The sequence below is a fragment of the Dama dama genome, chromosome 4 (genome assembly GCF_033118175.1).
Source record: "Dama dama isolate Ldn47 chromosome 4, ASM3311817v1, whole genome shotgun sequence".
Taxonomy (NCBI): domain Eukaryota; kingdom Metazoa; phylum Chordata; class Mammalia; order Artiodactyla; family Cervidae; genus Dama; species Dama dama.
In genome coordinates this window covers 61,681,276-61,701,634 of record NC_083684.1, presented here as the reverse complement: position 1 = coordinate 61,701,634, position 20,359 = coordinate 61,681,276, and the positions used below count along the sequence as shown (strand labels likewise).

Genomic DNA, 20,359 nt, shown 5'->3' with positions numbered 1-20,359 from the left:
ACTGAGCTCATGAAAGCTTGTGGGGTTGATTGGGATGGGTCTTGCATGGTTGGGTTTGGTGTGATTGAAGTTGAAAGGTAAATTAGGCAGGTGCCAGGGTTATAGCTGACATGGTGACTGTAACTAGGAATTCATGGCGGAGCCTGGGGATGGATGGGAACTTTTCTCTTCCTCCACCCTGACCCTCACCTCACCCACCCCTGCCCAGCCCGAGAGCACAGCGGACATCACACCCCCAGCTCACACAATTTTATTAGTCAGGATGTGGGATTTCCAAACCCAGACAGGCTGCCTCTGTCCTGCACCAGCCCAGCTGCAGAGACCTTCCCCCTAGTTCCTGGGGAGACCAGCTCCCCTCTGGAAGGCATCAAAAGTTAGTGGCTGTTGTGAGGGCCCTGGAGCCCCTGGTAAGGCAGGGGAGAGAACCACAGCTGTGCTCCGAGTCCTCCTCCCCTAACCCGAGTCCTCCTCCCCTAACCCCCTGCGCTTAAGATGGTGCCCCTCCGGGAAGAGGGTGGCCACATCCAACAAGGCGTCCTGGATGCGCTGGCCCAGCCGGTGGGAGTCCTGGAAGGAGAGATGTGTCACGTGCAAGAGAAGCTGGGAGAGGGGCTCCCAGAGGATCAGAAGCAAGAGGGCTGGGGTCCCTGCCCCTGGGCCTGAGGGCTGCAGGGTTTGAGCACTGGGACTCCGGGATCGTGGGCAGGTGGCAAGCTGGGAGTCTGGAATCCTGAGCTGCAGGAGAGGAGGGAGGTGGGAGTCCCGAGGGAGGAGGGGCCGGGGTGGGTTAGCCTCACCGTTCTTGTGCTTGATTTTTTTCTCGAGATGTGGAAGGTGATCACGTCATCGCCCATGAACATGTAGGACACGCCATAACCGTGGTCATCGGCCTGCAGAGGGGCGAGTGACAGGAACAACACAGCCCCAGGTCCCATCCCCCTGCCAAGGCGGGAGGGAGGGCGGACCCCGCACCCCCTCCTCCCTCAGGGCCCAGTTCCACTCACAGGCCCGAATCCACCACCAGAGGAGACATAATCGGGGTAATTGTGAACGTCGAACAGGTGAATTTGCTGAACAGGAATCTGGCTGGTGGCCAGCTGCCACTGCTCTGAGTGAACCTGAGGGACAGGAGTCAGTCACGTGTGCGCTAAAGACAAGCCGCCGCGGCTTGAACTGCCAATTTCCCTTCAAGGTGTGCCACTCTGCCCCGCCCCTTCCTGACGTCACCCTGCGCTCTTTTCCCTCTAGACCACGTCCCTCTCCCCGTGTCCCCGCCCCAATCACGCCCCTCTCCAACTCAGAACCGCCCCTTCCCTTGTCCCCGCCCTTAACCACGCCCCCTCCCTTTCAACTCCTGACCCTGCGGTCTTCTAGACCACATTCGTCTCCCACTGCCCCCGCCCCCCCACCCTGACCACGCCCGTCACATCCTTTCCATAACCGTGCCCCCCTCTCTAGGCCCCTCTTCCCTCTCCACTCCTTCCCTTTCTCTCTTGCCTGGCCTCCCTAGCTCTCTCCTCTGCTGATACCTCCTTTTTCCAACATCACCGTCCTTGCCCTGAAGTGCCTCCCTTCTCTTCTTTAACCCTTTCCCTCCTCCCAACCTGGTCCAGGAATGGAGACTGCAGATGGAGGAACTGGGACACGATGTAGAGAGCAAAGAGGTGGCGGTCGACCCCCTGTCCGCTCATCGCTGCCTTCAGCAGAGCTTGGTGCTTATCCACCGCCAGGCGGAACAGGGCGAGGCACTGTGCGTCCTGGGCCCCCCCGGGGAGGTCACAGGTCATGGAAAGACAGGAAGTGGGCTTACTGCTGGGGCCTGTCACACCCCCGGCCTCAACCCAGCTTGCAACTTCCCCGAAAGGCAGAGATATCAACTCCACTTCGCAGCAGGGAAACAGGCACAGAGAGGGGAAGTCACCTGCCCAGGGTCACACAGCAAGGCAGAATCAGGTGGGTTCCCAGGTATCTAGGGCCCAAACTCCCTTCACTGAGCCTCAAAACAAGTAGGGGGAGAGGAAACAGAGGTACCTGCGGGGTTCTGAGCAGAGAGATTATGTAGGGAACATGAGGAATGGTACAAATGAAAGTTACAAGGTCACACAGAGGTTAAATAAAGAGACCTACACTTTGGAAACAGGGGTGCCCACTCGTGCCCTCTGTGTGATCCCCATTAAAGCATGGAGTACACTATGCTGAACTACCTCTCTCTGCCCCCATCAGCAAGCTCCTTGAGGTCAGAGACTCGGCTTGTTCCTCCCCTGTCTCATCACAGAGCTTGGACCTCAGAAGGTGCTCCTTAAATGTTTGTAAATGTATGAATGAGAAGGTGGAAATGACCGAAGCCTCAAATGAGGCCCACACCCACTGTCTTCTCTTTGTCCTCCATGGCTCTCACAAAGTTGCAGGCCTCCCTTGTGCAAGAACGCACCGTCTCTGTGCGACCTTCCAGGAACAAGCGAGTCATGGTGGATTCATAAGTCAGGCAGAATTGACCCCTGTCCTGGGGGACAAGGAGGAGACGCGCCTGTCAGCTAGGCTCAGGAAGCCTTCACAGGCCTGATCCACCTCTGTGTGGACCTCCTGCCTCCTTCCGCCCAGGAACATACAGTTGGGAGAGGGCTGGATGGAGCCCTTAATCAAGATGGCAGACCCACCACCAAGAAGTCATGAAAGGGCTCGACGATATGGGTCTTGGGCCCCCAAGGGAACTGAGGTTCTGAGAGGGAGGCTAGGGTTAGGAACCCAACTGACCCGGAAGTGGGCCAGCTGCAAGGCGGTCTGGATGAAGCTATCTGAAGAGAGATGGCAGCGTTTGATGAAACTCTTGCCGAAGTGGGAGAAGGGGAAGACGTGGCAGTCTATGTTTCCAGACAAGGTCTTGGCTGCCCTCAGGGCTAGAGAGATGGATAGATGGATCTGCCAGAGAAGGAGGGAGGAGGAGTGGCTGGGGTTACAGACAGGAGGAGGTTAGAGTTGGGGCTGGCACGGCACTGGCATTGAAGGTCAGGATGGGACTGAGGTTTGGGGACAGGGATGGGACGGACAGGGAATGGAGCTGGGAATGAGGACTGAATTAGGGTTGGGAATGGGGTTGGGATTGGGTATAGGATGGGATATGAATGGGGGTTGGGTATGGGATGGGGTTGAGGAGGGCATGGTAACCCGATGCAGTCTTCTTGCTTGGAGAATCCCATGGACAGAGGAGCCTGGCGGGCTACAGTCCATGGGGTCGCAAAGAGTTGGACATGACTGAGGCCACTTAGGATGCATGGGATGGGATTAGGGTTGAGGATGGGATTGAATTTAAGAATGGTGATGGGGAGACTTCCCTGGTGGTCCAGTGGCTAAGACTCCGTGATCCCAATGCAGGGGGCCAGGAACAAGGAACTAGATCCCGCATGCCCCAGTGAAAAGATCCCATATGCCAAAAAGACCCCGCAAGATCAAACTAAGACCTGGCACAGCCGAATGAATGAATAAATCAAAAAAGAATGGTGCTGGGGATGGAGGTGGATATGAGTTTGGGATGGAGACAAGGTTGGGTCTGAGTTGGGATAAAACTAAATTGAGGTTGGGGATGGTGTGGGGATTGGGGTTGAGCAGGGGTGGTGGAAAGAGGGTTAGTTTGGGGTTAGGGTTAGAATAGAGGATGTGGTTGGGATGGGGTTAGATTGGAGACAGGATTGGGGTTTGGGTTTGGCTTGATTTGGGGTATGGGTTTGGAACTGGGCTTAGGGATGGGATTGATTTTTTGCTTGAGACTGGGGGTGGAGATGAGATGAGAGGCAAACCCAGGAATTTGGGGATGTGGAAGAGGAACCTAGAAACCTGGCCTCACCTTGTCTGGAAGGTCCCAGTGCAGCCTCTGGGGCTGGGGCAGCGAGGGGTCAGGGTGCCCCTTGCAGTGACCATCTGCCGAGTAGCCCAGCTGGAAGCATTCTGTGGCCAGAGTGAACTGTGTGCAAACAGAAACTGTCAGAGTCCTTCCTTCCTCTGGACCAAGCAAGGGGCATCGAACCAGGCCCCCCTTTTCTTAAGTCCCCTCAATCTCTGAGAAACAGAAACCTCTGGATGGTCACAGGTGGGATCTTGGGGTCACAGGCATTGAAAGCAAGACTAATACTAATACTCAGTTGGTGCTTACTGCCCTTATACTTCTGACTGGTTCAAAGTATGATATGCAGAGATGATAGATGACAGGAAGGGTCTGAGGTTAAACTGAAATGAGAGTGTCATTTACCAACACAATCAAAAGCAAAAAAAAAAAAAAAAATTCCCATTTTTAAAATAAGAAACAGGCACAGAGGAATCAGTGCGTACCTGAGGCTGCTCTCAAGATCTAGAATCAGCCCTCCTTCCTCTCATACATGCCTGATCCTCACCCTGGGCCCCAGCTAACCCCTCATGCAACACTACAGAAGACTCGGAACCCAGTGAGATGTAGACATCACCCCCGATGGCTTAAGGACTAAATGAAATAGAGAAAAGAGAGAGGCTAAGGGTCTTAGGACTGGACAGGAGCTTAAAGATGAAAGAAAACACAACCCTTTCACTTGATAGGCAGAAACGGAGGCTCAGAAAAGGGGAATAATTTGCCCAAGGTCACACAGCAACCCAGAGCCAGAGGATGGTTGCTGACTCAGGGTGATATGGTTGGAAGCCCTCACTCTGGTCTCCGAACATCCTGGATTTTTATTCTCACTCAACAACTTCTGACTCTGTGACTCTGGGCAAATCAGTTCCCTTTTCTGAGTCCCAAATGCCTATTTGTCAAAGAAAGGTCAAAGGGAGTTCCCTGGAAGTTCAATGGTTAGGACTCAACTCTTTCACTGTGGGAGCCTGGGTTCCTTCCCTGGTCGGGCAACTGAGATTCTGCAAATGGAGCAGCACAGCAAAAAAAAAAAAAAAAAAAAAGGTCATAATCCTAGATGTATTTCCCAGGTGGCTCAGATGGTAAAGAATCTGCCTGCAATGCAGGAAACCAGGGTTCAATTCCTGGATCAGGAAGATGCCCTGAAGAAGGGAATGGCAACCCACTGCAGTATTCTTGCCTGGAGAATTCCATGGACAGAGGAGCCTGGCTACAGTCCATGGGGTCACAAAGACTGAGCAACTAACACTTTCCATTTTCAATCCTAGATACCCTTCTTTATTGGGTCAGCCTGGTCTGGTGTCTGCCTCTCTCTGAGTCTCCATTTTTCCTCTAACCTTAAGGAACTGGAGAGGAAGGTCTTTGGAAATGGTGGGGTGAGGTTGGTGGTCCCCAGGGTGGAGGGCCAGCTGGCTTGCCCTACCTCCCACATGTGTCCTGAGATGGGGCAGTCAGCCCACGAGTGCTCCACGCTGAGGCCCAGCTTTCCATTGGAGAAGACGATTAGGGAGAAGGATTTGTCAAACCAGCTGCCAGGAGAGAGTTCAGCACGGTCACCAAAGAGTCAAAGAGGCCAGGAGGGAAGTTGGGGGACTCTCTGTGGGAACTGAGTGGGTTTCGGTTGGGAGATCTAGGAATCAGGGCTGGGGGCCTGGTGTGGGGATCCATAAGAAGATAGGGGTCTCTAGAAGGGGGTTCTGATTGTCTCTGAAATGTATCTCAGGATCACAGGGTTCAGGGGTTTTGAGAGAATATGTTTTTTTTAAGTTCAAAAAAAATTCAGAAAAAATTTTAAAAAATGTTCAGCGTTTACAGGTGCTGAGAGCTTAGGGAACTTCTCCCAGGGGCCTCAGAAATCAGAGTGGTGCCTCGTGGGCATCTAAGAATTTATCTGAGAATCTCTAGGTCGGGGGTCCCAGGGCTGAGGTCCTGAATTTGGGGCACCTGCATTAAGGTCTCAGGATTCCATGGTCTGCAGTTCTGAACCTGAGGTCCCCAGGCTTAGGGTCTGGCTGGCAGATTTCCTGGGCCCTAGGTTTGGCACCTATTAATCCTAAGATCTGGGGTCCCTGGGTCTGCAATTCTGAGTCTGGAGTCTGGGTCTAGAGTTTCTCAAGGTCTGAGAATCCAGGTCAGAAGTTTGGCGGTCCTGAAATCTGCAGTTCTGGATCTGGGGTCCCAGGTCTAGGGGTTAACAGCCTCAGAGGTCCCCAGGTCTCACTGCATTGGGTCTGGGGTCGCAGGTCGGGTGGGGGCCAGATCTGCGGGCTGACTCACCGGTCGTGGCCCCGGCCGGCCAGCAGGGCATGTGCGTAGGCATCTAAGGAAGCTGCGGGGTCCTCCTTGGTGAGCCCCGCGGGCTCCGAGTCGAGTGATACGAAGAAAGCGGCCCCTTCAACGGCTTCCAGGGCCTCTTGGGCCTGCGTCTTCAGAGACCTCCGCACCTGGGCCCACGTGTCCCTGCCGGAGGAGTGACTGAGTTCCCCCTCCCCGCTGCCCAGCCTCCGCCAGGCCCGCGACCTCAGGATTCTGGCAGGGCCTCCCCAGACCTCTGACCCTCACCTCGGAGCAGCGGTCAAGGCCGCCAGATGCTCCTCGTGGGGGCAGGCGGGAGAGGGGTCGTCCAGGATTCGTTGAAACTGCTGCTCCAGGGCCCGCGGGGAAAGCAGGCGGCTTTGCGAGTGGGTCCCCACGCGGAAGAACCGGCCCCGGTGGAAGACGGCCACGTGTCGGCTGTCACGGAGGTGGCGGATGTGATCTGGGGAGGGGGGGGAATACGTTGTAAGAATAAGGACCTTTGTTAGCCACTTGCCAAGTGGCTTGCGGGTACCCTTATCGTCCCATTTGAGCGAAGAGAACACTCACGCTCAGACAGGGTAATAACTTGCCCAAGGTCACACAGCTTGGGAGTTACGGAGCTGGGATTCGAATCCCGGCAGGCTGGCTCCAGAGAGCGTGCTCTTAGCCACTATACTGTTCTACCTCTATCAACGAGAGGGTAGAGGGGGCTCACCTCTGTGGACCCCGGGAATTCGCGTGGTGTTGAATATCTTCTCGTACTGGGCGGAGCACAAGGGTCGCATCCCCATCAGCAAAGTCTGCAGGAGATCACGGGCTCGTGACCTGCCTCCCAGGACCACAGCCTCCGTCCCCAGCCGGCGGGGGCAGCCCTCTTACTGGCAGGATCTCCTGGCGGTCCAGGCGGTGGCGGTACAGAAGGAGGGCGTGGACGGCGTTGCCCGCGCGCGCCGCCTGCACGGGAGTGGGCGTGACGTACAGGAAGTCCTGCGGGCCAGGCCAGGCAAAACGCCTGCGGTCAGGTTTGCGCAGGATGGAGGCACTGATCTCAAACACACGTCTTGATCCCAACAGGCGGGATGGTGAATTCCAGACTGTGATTGGGGTCACTGACCCTAAACCCCACATTCTAGCCAGACACCCCGACCCTAGACCCGGGGAACTATGAACCCCATCCCTTGCCCACTTCCTAACCTCCGTCTCCCCTTCTCACCATCATGTAATAGTTGCTGTTCACCATCAGTGAGTTCCGGGAGCGCAGGTACACGAATTCTTCCCACCAGTCACTGACCTGGGAGTGGGGCAGGAGAGACACACAGCTGGGGTGGCTGGGGTCAAGGGTGAGGGGAAAATGGGGGAGGGGGGTGGTCCCTCCAGACTTTGCCATGTCAAATGGGGAGCGTGGAGCTCAATGAAGCAGGCATCAAGATAGGTAACTACCAATAACCTAGGTGTCGATCCATGGGGGGTCAGTTAGCTAAACCGTGCTACCCTCATGTTATGGAATAACAGCTGTTTAAAAAGAACAAGTTACAGCTATACTACTGACAGAGACTGGGCACCAAGAAAGGCTGCACAGTGAAAAAGGCTAGGCGCACAACACGACATGTGAAATGATCCCATTTTATTAGAAAAGAAAATTCTACTAAGACCCAACCTGTCCACCAAGTGGAAGAACAGACAGTGTGGTCTATCTATACAACAGAATGTTAATATAAAAAGGAATGAAGTTCTAATTCTGCAGAGTGACAATACAGATGACCCCTGAGCACATGCTAAGTGAAATGAGTCAGACACAAAAGGACTAATAGTGTATGATTTCATGTCTAGGAAAAATCTAAAATAAGCCAGTTCATAGAGACAGAAAGTGGAATAGAGGTTACCCGGGGCTTCAGAGAATGGGGATGGGAATTTTAAAAAAATATTTAGGGACTCCCCTCGTGGTCCAGTGGTTGAGAATCAGCCTTGCGATGCAGGGGATGTGGGTTCGATCCCTGATCGGGGAACTAAGATTCCACATGCCTCGGGGCAACTAAGCCTGTGCACCACTACTACTGAGGCCGAGGGCCACAACTAGAGAGAAAGCTACATGCCGCAACAGAAGAACCCACATGCCACAACTAAGACGGACACAGCCTAAGAAGTAAATAAATATTAAAAAAATATTTATTTTAATTATTTATTTGGCTGTGCTGAGTCTTAGTTATGGCATGTGGGATCTAGTTCTCTCACCAGGAATCAAACCCAGGCCCCCTGCATTGGGATCATGGAGTCTTAGCCACTGGACCACCGGGGAAGTCCTTGGGATAGGAATGTTTTGCCTATGGGCACAGAGAGTTTCTGTTTGAGATGATAAAAAAAAGTTCTAGAGATAAATAGTAGTTATGGTTATACAACACTGTGACTATACTTAGGAGTATCACTGAATTCTACACTGGAAAATGGTTACAATGGCAAATTTTATATTATGCACATTTGAATCACAATTAAAATTATATATGATATTTATGTTATGTGTATTTATATACCAGCTTCCCTGATGGCTCAGGCGGTAAAGAATCTGCCTGCAATGCAGGAAACCTGGGTTCTATCCCTGGGTTGGGAAGATCTCTGGAGAAGGGAATGGCAGCCCGCTCCAGTATTCTTGTCTGGAGAATCCCATGGACAGAGAAGCCTGGTGGGCTACAGTTCATGGGGTCACAACATTGTGACTATACTTAGTACTACTGAGTTGTACACTGGAAAATAGTTACAATGGCAAATCTTATATTATGTACATTTGAATCATAATTAAAATTATGTATGATATTCATGCTATGTGTGTTTATATACTATAGCAAACATGTAATATGATATATAACATGCTATATTATAATACATGTTAAAATTATATATTATAAATAAAATATATATACTTAAAGAATGTCTGTATTTCCCTGGGTATCAATATACATATACATACACTCAGAAAAGACTTTGACCAAAGTGTTTCTCACAGGCAATGGTGGGAGGGACAAGAATTAAAGGGAGGTGGTCAGAGATTTTTAGTGTTTTCTAGATATTTTCTTTTCATTAAATGTTTTTAATATTTATTTATTTATTTATTTATTTATTTGGCTGCACTGGGTCTTAGTTTAGCCCACAGGATCTCTGGTCTTCCTTGAAGCATTCAGGATCTTTTAAGTTGATGGTATCGTGCACTTCCTTAAACTTAGACCAGGCAGGATGTAGTTGTCATTCCCTGAGAATAGGCAACATATTGTGGAAAAATCCAGAAGTTTCCAGCAAATGGTAGAAAAGTTCTATACCTTGATCTAAGTAGGGGTTATCTGGTTATATACATACATAGAACTTAATTAAGCTGTACATGTAAGACTTGTGTATTTTACTATATGTATAATATTGTAACATTATATCCACGTGATGCAACAGTATATGCAAGTGATGTCTCTGCATTGGGTCTTAATTGCTGCATGCAGGATCTTCATTCCTCCAACCAGGGACTGAACCAGTGTCCTCTGCATTGGAAGGCAGATTCTATAACCACTGGATCACTAGGAAAGACCCTAAGTGAGTTCTTTTTAATATACACCTGATTCTTGTTACTCAAGGTCATTATGTCCTATAAAGTGGCAGTGAACGCTGATTAGCCAACACTGAGCCATTTTTCCAAAGGGAAACACAGGGTCAGGTTCCTTCCACTCTTGTTTCACCTCAGCTAGGAATGTGCACTTCAAGCCAAGTCCAAATTTTTCCACCTTGCACAACTCTCCGAATGATCACGAAAGTGCCATGTGTACTGATTAGGGGTTCAAATATAAGTAGAAGAATCTCAAATACAAAATGTGTGAATAATGAGGATTGATCTGTATAAGTGATAAGAAAGCAATGTGTTAGACTTAATTCTTTTTCCTTTCTTGTCCATAATGGTGCATGTTACAACTGACAGTGCCTTACAAGTATAATGAAATATATCAATTAAATATACATATGGTGTGTATATATATATTTATATAATTATACATGTATATTACTTATGCATTATATAATTATGTTATTTAAGTGTTTTTATATACATATACTTTAAGAGTGGAATCTAATCCAAAAACATGAAGAAAAAAAAAATCTAAAACTAAGGCTTGCATTGAAAAGGATGAAATACTGCTATCTGCAGCAACATTAGTTCAGTCGCTCAGTCGTATCCGACTCTTTATGACCCCATGCACTGCAGCATGCCAGGCTTCCCCGTCCATCACCAACTCCCGGGGCTTGCTCAAACTCATGTCCATCGAGTCAGTGATGGAGATTATCATACTAAGTAAAGTTAGTCAGACAAAGACCAATATATGATATCACTTATATGTGGAACCTAAAAAAAATAATAACATCTATTTCTTCTTCACTACCTCCAGCTCATCATATGCTGCTGCTGCTGCTGCTGCTAAGTCACTTCAGTCGTGTCTGACTCTGTGAGACCCCATAGACAGCAACCCACCAGGCTCCCCAGTCCCTGGGATTTTCCAGGCAGGAACACTGGAGTGGGTTGCCATTTCCTTCTCCAATGCATGAAGGTGAAAAGTGAAAGGGAAGTCTCTCAGTCGTGTCCGACTCTTAGCGACCCCATGGACTGCAGCCTACCAGGCTCCTCCGTCCATGGGATTTTCCAGGCAAGAGTATTGGACTGGAGTGCCATTGCCTTCTGTGCATCACATGCTGCCTGGCGGCTATTTATGGCTTCCTACAGAATGGGAGGCCTGGAAGCCGCTTACAGGGCAATTGGCTGCCTGAGGCAATCTATGCCTCAGATTCTTAAGGAGTTTAACTCAGAGTGCGTGCTAGGACCCTAGCTCCTGAAATCTGATGGAAGTACGTTTAGGGTAGGCGTCTGTGTGCACAGAAGGAAGAGGAAAATACCTATTCTAGGGGAAGGGCTTAGACTCTTGAGAAACCAGCTGAGGGGCTGAAATGTTGGAAGGGGCCCGGATTTCTGATTTAAATACTAGCGGGCTGGGGGCGGAGTTCTAGATGTGGGCGGGTCCCGGAGGCGGAGCTATATCGTTGAAGACCCAGTCTCCGAACTTGGGAGCGTGGGGGATGGGGCCTAAAATGTTAGCACAGGATGGACGGGGTTCAGAATATTGGAGAGGTGAGAGGAGCTCAGAATACTGGAGCATCTTGGGCTAGGTTTAAACTATTGGACCTTGGGGGCGGGGCTCAATGGCCTCACATCTGGAGTGAAGCGCCAATCGCCGCCGGGCCTGGGATTGTGGGCGGGGCGTGGGGCGGGGCGTGGAACTCGCAGGGTTAGGAGGGCCGCTTCAGAAGCTTCGCCTACTGGATGCGGTACTCACGTAATTGGACGCCCACCAGGACTTGAGCTGCAAGTACCACTGCAGCAGTGACGCCTGCAGCTTCAGGAACTCCTGCGCTAGGCCCGCGGTCCAGTCGAAGTCCTCGTCGGAGAGGACGGGTCGGACAGACTCCAGATACTGAGGGGCAAGGAGGGGAAGAGGGCAAGTGACATAGACCCCCCTCCCCTCCCCGCTCGGCAGCCTCCCTCCCCATCCTGGGGTACCTGGCCCACCTTGCGCACGGTGTCCTGCACGGAGGGCACAGGCTGGCGCGGCAGAGAGCGCTGGTAACTGAAGAGCATTGGATGGCGGCCGGAGAAGATGCGCACCAGGGCCTGGCGCAGAGCAGGAATTAGTGGTTCATTAAACGCCTCACTGCAGCCCGGGGCCAAGGTGCTGGGGTGGGGTGGGGGCGCGGCGAGGGTGGCACTCCACGGAGAGAATAGGGCAGAGGGGGCTTGATCAAGGGTTCTGCCTCTCCCATACCAGCCAGGTCTTGGTGGGCGAGGACATGCCTCCGTGGGGTTCAAGGAGCCAGCCGTGGTAGGACAGAAGTAGCCTCAGGGCCACATGAAGGGTGAAGATCAGAGCTCCCCACAGACAGGATGCAAACAGGGCTGCCGCCAGGACCCCCCGCAGCCTGTGATGCTGTCCACCCCTGGGGGCGGGTAGAGAAAAAGAGACTAGGCCAGCATCTCCTGGCCTCAGAACATCCCTCCCCTCCAGCCTTACCCAGCAACTGCTGTTCCTAACACTCTCTGACTCTGATCTTTTGGCTGTTGGAGGCATATCCCATAGAATTAGAGTCGGTCAGAAAAAGTCCAGTTTCCTCATTGGTGAAGTGCTAGAGGTGTGATTCTCTCTCTTGGTGCGCCCAGCATCTCCCCTCAGGAATATGGAGACACCAAGTTTCTAAAATCACATCCCATGCAAAATGGGCAGGAACTTAATAAGTGTGAGCTGGTATTTCTATTGAAATATACCAGATACCAGACTTCCCTGATAGCTCAGTTGGTAAAGAATCCATCTGCAATGTAGGAGACCCTGGTTCGATTCCTGGGTTGGGAAAATCCCCTGGAGAAGGGAAAGGCTACCCACTCCAGTATTCTGGCCTGGACAATTCCATGGACTGTATAGTCCATGGGATCGCAAAGAGTCTGGCAGACTGAGTGACTTTCAGTATACCAGATATCAAATTACACCCTGAGGCAGAGGTTCTCAATGTGTGGCCCTTGGCCCAGTAGCATCAGCACCATCTGGGAGCCTGTCAGAAATACAAATTCCTGGGCCCCAGGCCCAGCAATCAGTGTTTTAACAAGCCTCCCAGATAACTCTAATACAAACTCAAGTTTAGGGATGGCTGGTCTAAAGATACAGTAAGTCAACATGTTTGCAAAGTTGCAATAGGACGGACTGTGAGCAAATCCCTCCTGGAGCACTTGAAGGGAGTCACTTACCCTCTTTAGATTAGGTAAATCTATCCTTCCTGGTGGAGAAGGCAATGGCACCCCACTCCAGTACTCTTGCCTGGAAAATCCCATGGACGGAGGAGCCTGGTAGGCTGCAGTCCATGGGGTCGCTAAGAGTCGGACATGACTGAGCGACTTCACTTTCACTTTTCACTTTCATGCATTGGAGAAGGAAGTGGCAACCCACTCCAGTGTTCTTGCCTGGAAAATCCCAGGGACTGGGGAGCCTGGTGGGTTGCCGTCTATGGGGTCGCACAGAGTCGGACACAACTGAAGTGACTTAGCAGCAGCAGCAGCAGCCTTCCTGGAAATTTCTCCTTCCGATCCTAGATCTGCCCTTTCAGGCTGTCTGTACAAAGTTTGAACCTTTTTCCCCAGGAGGACTAATCTAAGACTTAGAACCTGCAACTTCACCCATATCTGGTTTCCAAACAGCAATAATCATTCAACTACTCCCATTTCATAACCTCTTAGTACTGTACTGAATATTCCACATTCATGATTTTGTTCAATTCCTCCAACCACCTTAAAAACCAATCATTGGGTTGGCCCAAAAGTTCGTTTGGGCTGTGAAGCCCCTAACACCAAGAATAGTGAGGTCTCTTGCCTAAGACCACACAACTGTAGATTAGCAGAACTCATACTTCTGTTAGTATATATAACCATACCTGGCCTCTGTCTAGTTTGCCAACATTCCCTTTAGAAAGAAGCAGCCAGGATGGAAAATGTACAGAGACAATAGAGGAAATCACCTCCCTTTACTTGATGCTTTACCTTTATTAATCTGACCCCAGGTAAGTCTTGGAGATTACTTTTCTTTAACGGGCACACATGCTGATATAGAAATGTCCTGGGTGGAGGGAAAGGGGTTAGGAGGTTACTGGGTTGAAGTGGGGAACCTCACCAGTCTGGCAGAGACTCTTTGATCTTCTCCATCAGTCCTAAGGAAGGATCCAGCTGGAGGAAGCAGGCAAGTTGAATTGCACTGAAGAGGAAGAGCCAGCTGAGGGGGCTAGCAGGGAACACGCCTGTGAGAAAGTCGTTCTGTGGAGAGGAAAGGTCACCTATTCAATCAGTTATCCGATCTGCTAAGCACCACTCTTAGATGTTGACTCAGCATTGAGATGCATGCCCAAGATGCTGTGAGGAACAGACAGATCTGGGTCCTGCCCCCAAGGAGGTCAGCCCAGAATGCAGTGAGTGCTCATGGCGATAGAATAAGGCAGGTTGCTCAGGCTGAGGGAGTCAGGGAGGGCTCCCTGGAGGAAGGGTAACTCTCAGACAAGACCCTGAAGGTGAGACTGTCAAAAAGGCAAAACAATCGCCAGTATACAGCAGGGTCCAGAGCTCAGGGGCTGGCCTTGGAATGAATGAGGAATGAATGAAAATGTTGGGTTGGGATTCCCTGGTGGTCAAGTTGGTAGGATTCCTCACTTTCACTGCCATGGTCAGGGTTCAATCCCTGGTTAGGGAATCCATCCCGCAAGCTGCTGGGTAACTAACCAAACTCCCAACTCCCAGGGAAGCATACTAGAGATAATTAACATTTAATGAGTGCTTACTATAGGCCAGGTGCCATTTACAAGTATAAACTTTTTTTCCCCCCAAAACCATGCGGCTTACGGGAATTTAGTTCCCTGACCAGGGATCAAACCTGTGCCTCCTGCAGTCTTCCAGAGAAGCACACAGTCCTAACCACCAGACTGCCAGGAAATTCCCAGAGGTCATGGTTTAGATCTTGGGCTCTGGAGTCCCTACCCTCTGGGCTCAAATCTCTGCTCTGTCACTACCTAGCTGAGTGACTGCAAGCACGTGACGTTACCTCTGTGTCTCAGTTTTCTCATCTGTAGAATGGGAACAATCCAAATCTCAGTACTTGGCTCATAGGGCTGTCACGAGGGCTGGATGAGGAAATGTCATTCCACAAAGGCTTACTGCAGTCCAACAGCAGTGACAAGACAGCAAGATTCCTGCTCTCATGGGGGATAGAGACAACACCTACATAAATACAGGCTTTAGTGGGATGAGTCAGATGGCAGGAGGTGCTATGGAGAAAATGAAGCAGAGGGCTAGGGGTGGGGTAGGGTGGCACAGGGTGGTCAATTGCATAGCTCAGAGTCAGGCACACTGTAGGAGCTCACTAAATATTACGATATCCTCTTTGTTGCTAATCTTCTTCTCATTGGGGATTTATTTACTGGACAATCTCCCTTTGGCTTGGCAGAAGGAGGTTACTGGCAAACATGGTTATTTTTGTTGTTTTTCTTTTTAAAAGATGTTTTCAGTGCTTCAATCTGGGGCTCTAGATTGCAATAGAACAGGGGCTTCCTAATATCAGAAAATTTCTCTATAGCATTTCCCAAGTACCAGGAGCATCACTAAATCATTTCGTCCCCCTGTCACACTCAGTAAGATAGTAATTATTCGTGTCTCCATCATATGGGTGAAGAAATGGAGGAGACAGGAAGTTTGGAGAACTCGTCCAGGCCACGTAGCCGGGAAGTAGTGGAGGCATGATTTGAACCCAGGGCTCCTGGCTCCAGAGGGCACTGTCAATCACTCAAACCGGATGGATGAGGGTACCATACTCTGAAGTCTGCTGTATCTCAGAATTTCATATCCATTTGGAATCCATCTCAAGCAACACTCTAATCTCCTGCCAATGAACCGCCTATACCAAAGCCGCATGCTTGGCCCAAGTGACCCACTGCATGTAATTCACAACTCTTGGGCATCAGTATTGAGACCATGTTCTAGAAAAGCAGCCCAGGATAGTGAAGAGTCAGCATGGGCTCCAGAGCCAGACTTCTAATTCTTCCAGGTCTGCCTCTACTTCTGCATCGTGGCAGCTGTGTGACCTGGGGGAAGTGAAAACATCTCTCTGAGTTTCTGTTTCCTCATCTGTAAAATGGGACTAATGACAGGCTTCCCTTCAGTTCAGTTCAGTTCAGTCACTTAGGTGTGTCCAACTCTTTGCGACCCCATGAATCGCAGTATGCCAGGCCTCCCTGTCCATCACCAACTCCCGGAGCTTACTCAAACTCATGTCCATCGAGTCGGTGATGCCATCCAGCCATCTCATCCTCTGTCGTCCCCTCCTCCTCCTGCATCCAATCCCTCCCAGCATCAGGATCTTTTCCAATGAGTCAACTCTTCCCATAAGGTGGCCAAAGTATTGGAGTTTCAGCTTCAGCATCAGTCCTTCCAATGAACACTCAGGACTGATCTCCTTTAGGATAGACTGGTTGGATCTCCTTGCAGTCCAATGGACTCTCAAGAGTCTTCTCCAACACCACAGTTCAAAAGCATCAATTTTTCGGCGCTCAGCTTTCTTCACAGTCCAACTCTCACATCCATACATGACCACTGAAAAAACCATAGCCCTGACCAGACGGACCTTTGTTGGCAAAGTAATGTCTCTGCTTAGAAGGCTCTAAATGAGGGAATTCCCTGGTGGTCCAGTGGTTAGGACTGCCATGGCCAGGGTTCACTCTCTGATTAGCTGATTAGGGAACTAAGCCCCTGCAAGTGGCTCAGCATGACCAAAAAAGAGGTCTTAATGAGGGCCAGATGAGCAATAGATTAAAAGGGTTTGCTTGGTGTAGAGCCTGAGATCTATTACTATCTAGTATGGTTTTAGAAATGAGGAAGCAGAAGGCCAGAGAAATTACTAACACGCCAGAGGTCACACAGCACCTATGTGGTATGTAAGATAAGAACGGCAATGCTGAAGTGGTGACTTCCGTGAGTCAGAACTTCTCCTAAGACAACTAATGGTTACAACAGTCCCTCAAGGCAGGGACTGTCAAGATTCCCATGTTTTAAGTGAAGAAATTCAGGCTTAGCAATGAGTCTATGGAATTACAGCTCTGGTGTTGCTGAGGGCACAGCCCTCACCTTGGGACCCAGTTCCAGGAGCTACGGCTTCAGGGTGGTTCCTGGGGTCCCTGATTGGAGAGGAAGGATGTGAGGACTCCAGGTGACCATCAGGGTGAGAGGCAGCTTTGTGGCTGAAAGGAAAGAGTCACTATTACAATGGTCAATTATACTAACACGAGTGTCTGGTGGGGGCCGCTGGCCATCAGTGACATTTGAGTCAGAAAGGAGTTTGAGAGCTGACTTGAATACAGGCGTTACAGTCAAAATTTTTCAACATAGCAACACCAGTTCAAATCCATCTATAAGCATAGAAATCAGAATGGTGATTGCCTTGCAGCAAGGGTGAGGTAAGGGGAACTGGCAAAAAAAGAGCTCCAAGGAATACTCTAGAATGATGGCTGTGCTGTTTTCTTGGAAAGTTGGTTACATAGGTATTACCCCAGTTACAAAGATACTACAAAATTCAAGGACTGTGCACTTAAAAAATCCTTGTTTTTCTGTGTATAATTACATCTTAGTTTAAATACCCATTTATGTGTGTATAAATGTGTGTGTTTATGTATTTAACCACAAGTTAACAGTTTAGTTGCTGGATTGGCCTGAGGCCCAGGGGTTCCCAGAAGTAGGGCTGAGAGGGGCTCTCTGCGGGTTTGGGTTAGTGGCTATTTACTTACTGGAGCAGATACATTTCTATTTTAACAATCGTTTTAACAACCAATATGGCCATAGAAGTGCTATCCAGCCTGCTCAAAGGTTCCAGCTTCCAGATAGAACCCTGGGCTGCCCCCGGGGTGTATTCTAACACCTCCGTGCTCCCTCTTCCTTGCCCACATTATCGTCCTCTATAGCATGTCACCATTGGACATACTCTATGTTTTGAGTACTTATTTTCTCCATGAGGGCAGGACTCTGTCTGTCTTGCTCCCTGCCACGTCCCCAGTGCCCCAAATGGTGCCAGGCCCCTCACAAATGCTCCATGGATATTTGGCAAATGAAGAACCATATTATAACCAAAAGCTAACACTCAGAGGGCTTCCCTGGTGGTGCAGAGTTTAAGACTCCTCGCTTCCACTGCAGGGGTTGCGGGTTCAAACCCTGGTCAGGGAAGTTCCACATGCCTTGTGCTCAATCATGTCTAACTTTTTGCAACCCATGGATTGTAGCCCGCCAGTTTCCTCTGTCTATGGAATTTTCCAGGCAAGACTAGTGGGGGGGATGGCAATTTCCTTCTCCAGGCCACATGCCTCAAGGTACAGCCAAAAAAAAACTAACCCTCAGCAGTTGCCATGGGCCAAGCACTTGACTCAGGGCTTGCATGTGAGAGTTTGTTTAATCCTTGCAACTGTGCCGTAAGGGAGGTGCTACCATCACTCTTGTTTCACACATGGAGATACTGAGGTTCAGAGAGACGCGCTTGCCCAAGGCCACACAGCTAGTCAGTGGCAGAGTCAGGACTCAAACCCAGTCCTGATGAACCCCAAAAGCATTCAAGACCTGTGTTCACAGACAGGGTGTGGCCAGCAGGGAGACTCCATGAGCCCATGCCAAGTCACTTCAATCATGTCCAACTATGCGACCCCATGGACTGTAACCCGCCAGGCTCCTCTGTCCATGGGATTCTCCAGGCAAGAATACTGGAGTGAGTTGCCATTTCCTTCTCCACGAAGACTCTATAGATGGTGCCAGACTTCTAGAACTGGGGACCCCAGGGCTGACACGGGTTCTAGGTGGATGTGAGCATTCTAAGGCATTCTAGGGCAAAGGCAAGAAGTGGGAGTTTGGGATCCAGAGGGTGGAGGTTCACATTTCAGAACCAGAGGGAGGGTGCACCACATACCGGAAGGGTCCTGGGGGTTAACAGCAGGGGCAAGGAGGTAGCACAGAGAGCCGTGGGCAAGGGCTTTGGGAAAGGGGGCCTTCAGGACTGGGGTGTGGGCTACCCAAGACCTTGATCAGTCCATGGGGTTCTGGAATGGGGAGCATCTCGCTTAGAGCCTGGAGATGAATGGGAAAGATCAGAGGTGCACCACAGGTAAGGGGACTGATCTAGAAATTGGGGTGGAAGTTGTGTTTGCAGGTGTGTGTGAGGAGAGTGTGAAGGGCATTCAAGAAGTGGGTACCACAGGTGAATGGCAGTTCTCCTAGGTGAGGTTGGGGAACCCAGCCGTGAGCCACAGAAAATCCGGAATTGGCTTTAAGGGGTCTTGGAAGTGGACCTGAAAACTCCCAGAAGCAGGACCACCCGGGATGCCCGGAATGGAGCCTTTCGTATCCCGGAAGCAGGTAAATGGATTCCCGGAAGGAAACCAAGTAGCCGCCCTTCTCACCCAGAAACGGGAGAGATGCCTTTTCCAGGAGCGCAGTCCGGAGAGGTAGATCTCCTGCAACACCGGGGCACCGAGCTCCACTTCCCCCGCGTCCGAAGTCAGTGAGAGTCGGAAGCCCACCGCCTGGTGAGCTTCAGCCATGTCAGGCTACAGCCCTGGGAGGAGGACAGAGGGTCATTCCCCAGACCCCCAGCCCCTTCTCCGCAGACCCAGGAATGTAGGACGCCAGCTCACCCTTCCCTAACACCTGAGGGGTCTTGAGGGTCCTGGCCGTAGACTCCAGTGTTGGGGGGACTTCAACCGGGGACCTCTGTGAACGCACAGAAAGGCAGGACGGATAATTCGCGTTAACCCCTTTTGTTGTTATTCTGAGAACGTGGTGCGGGGACAGTGGCCCCCTCCAAAGGACTTTCAAGATTTGGGGGTCGAGGCGGGAAACTGGTCCAGGGTGAGTTGCAGGATCTCGGGAAAAACATTATTCCCAAACCGATTTTGAAATGAACACCTGCCGGACGTTGGCATTGTCCACTTCATTTCCGCTTCCCATTCCGAGGCAAGGACTGGGGGTGGGGGACTTGTGGGGGGGGGGAGGGGAGGAGAGTTGAGGGGGGGGTTCTCTATAAATTCATGCGCTCTGGGGTGACCCAGCGTCCCTTCCCCCAGCCCCGGGCTGAAGGGGATGGGGGAGGAAGCACACTGCTGCGCATGCCTCGGGGATGCTGAGGCTGAGAGCAGAGGCGAGAGTCGAGGACAAGTGATGGAGATGCCCGCACTCCCAGCCCAAGACGCAATCCTCCGGCCCCCGCAGGAGTTCGCGCCCCTACAGTCCGGCACTTACCACGCTGAGTCAGGGGTCCGCCGATCGATCTTGGGGGACCAAGCCCAAGCACACACACCCCCGCCCCCTATTTAGAGCGCCGGACTGGAGCCTCCCACTTGCATATGTCCAGTCCCAGTGCTGTGAGTCCACGACTTGGCTGATGCGCTTCCGGAGCTCCCGTCGCCTCCGACTATCCAACATCCAGGAACCCCAATTTCTGTCTCTCGGGTTCCTCGCAGGGTATTCAAGCCCCGGGTTTTATCCCCGCCCTCTTCTAATTTTCTATCCCCGCCTCCTTTAATTCTCGGCGCTCAGTTCCCGCCCCCTTCAAATTCCAGCGT

At 51.0% G+C, this 20,359-nt stretch overlaps 1 protein-coding gene across 12 annotated transcripts; it reads right to left on the bottom strand.

Annotated features, from left to right (window-relative positions):
• Window positions 1–234: 234 nt before the first annotated feature.
• On the bottom strand, window positions 235–20,306 carry CPT1C (carnitine palmitoyltransferase 1C). Of its 12 annotated transcripts, none has more exons than XM_061139858.1 (20): window positions 20,037–20,305; window positions 19,433–19,508; window positions 19,199–19,353; window positions 13,897–14,036; window positions 12,010–12,181; window positions 11,757–11,858; window positions 11,524–11,661; window positions 7,386–7,463; window positions 7,052–7,159; window positions 6,888–6,972; window positions 6,437–6,632; window positions 6,152–6,334; window positions 5,298–5,403; window positions 3,842–3,958; window positions 2,755–2,919; window positions 2,369–2,503; window positions 1,605–1,757; window positions 1,005–1,118; window positions 798–890; window positions 235–567 (listed from the first exon to the last, which is right to left on the bottom strand). In XM_061139858.1, the coding sequence occupies exons 3-20, from the start codon at window positions 19,337–19,339 to the stop codon at window positions 454–456; spliced, it is 2,340 nt and encodes a 779-aa protein (XP_060995841.1). In that variant the 5' UTR covers window positions 19,340–19,353; window positions 19,433–19,508; window positions 20,037–20,305; the 3' UTR covers window positions 235–453. The 12 variants fall into 12 exon arrangements, with proteins under 12 accessions (XP_060995841.1, XP_060995843.1, XP_060995845.1 ...); XM_061139860.1 differs by having other exon boundaries at window positions 19,446–19,508; XM_061139862.1 differs by lacking the exons at window positions 19,199–19,353; window positions 19,433–19,508 and adding exons at window positions 14,815–14,962; window positions 16,890–17,002 and having other exon boundaries at window positions 20,037–20,303.
• Between the last annotated feature and the right edge of the window lie 53 nt (window positions 20,307–20,359).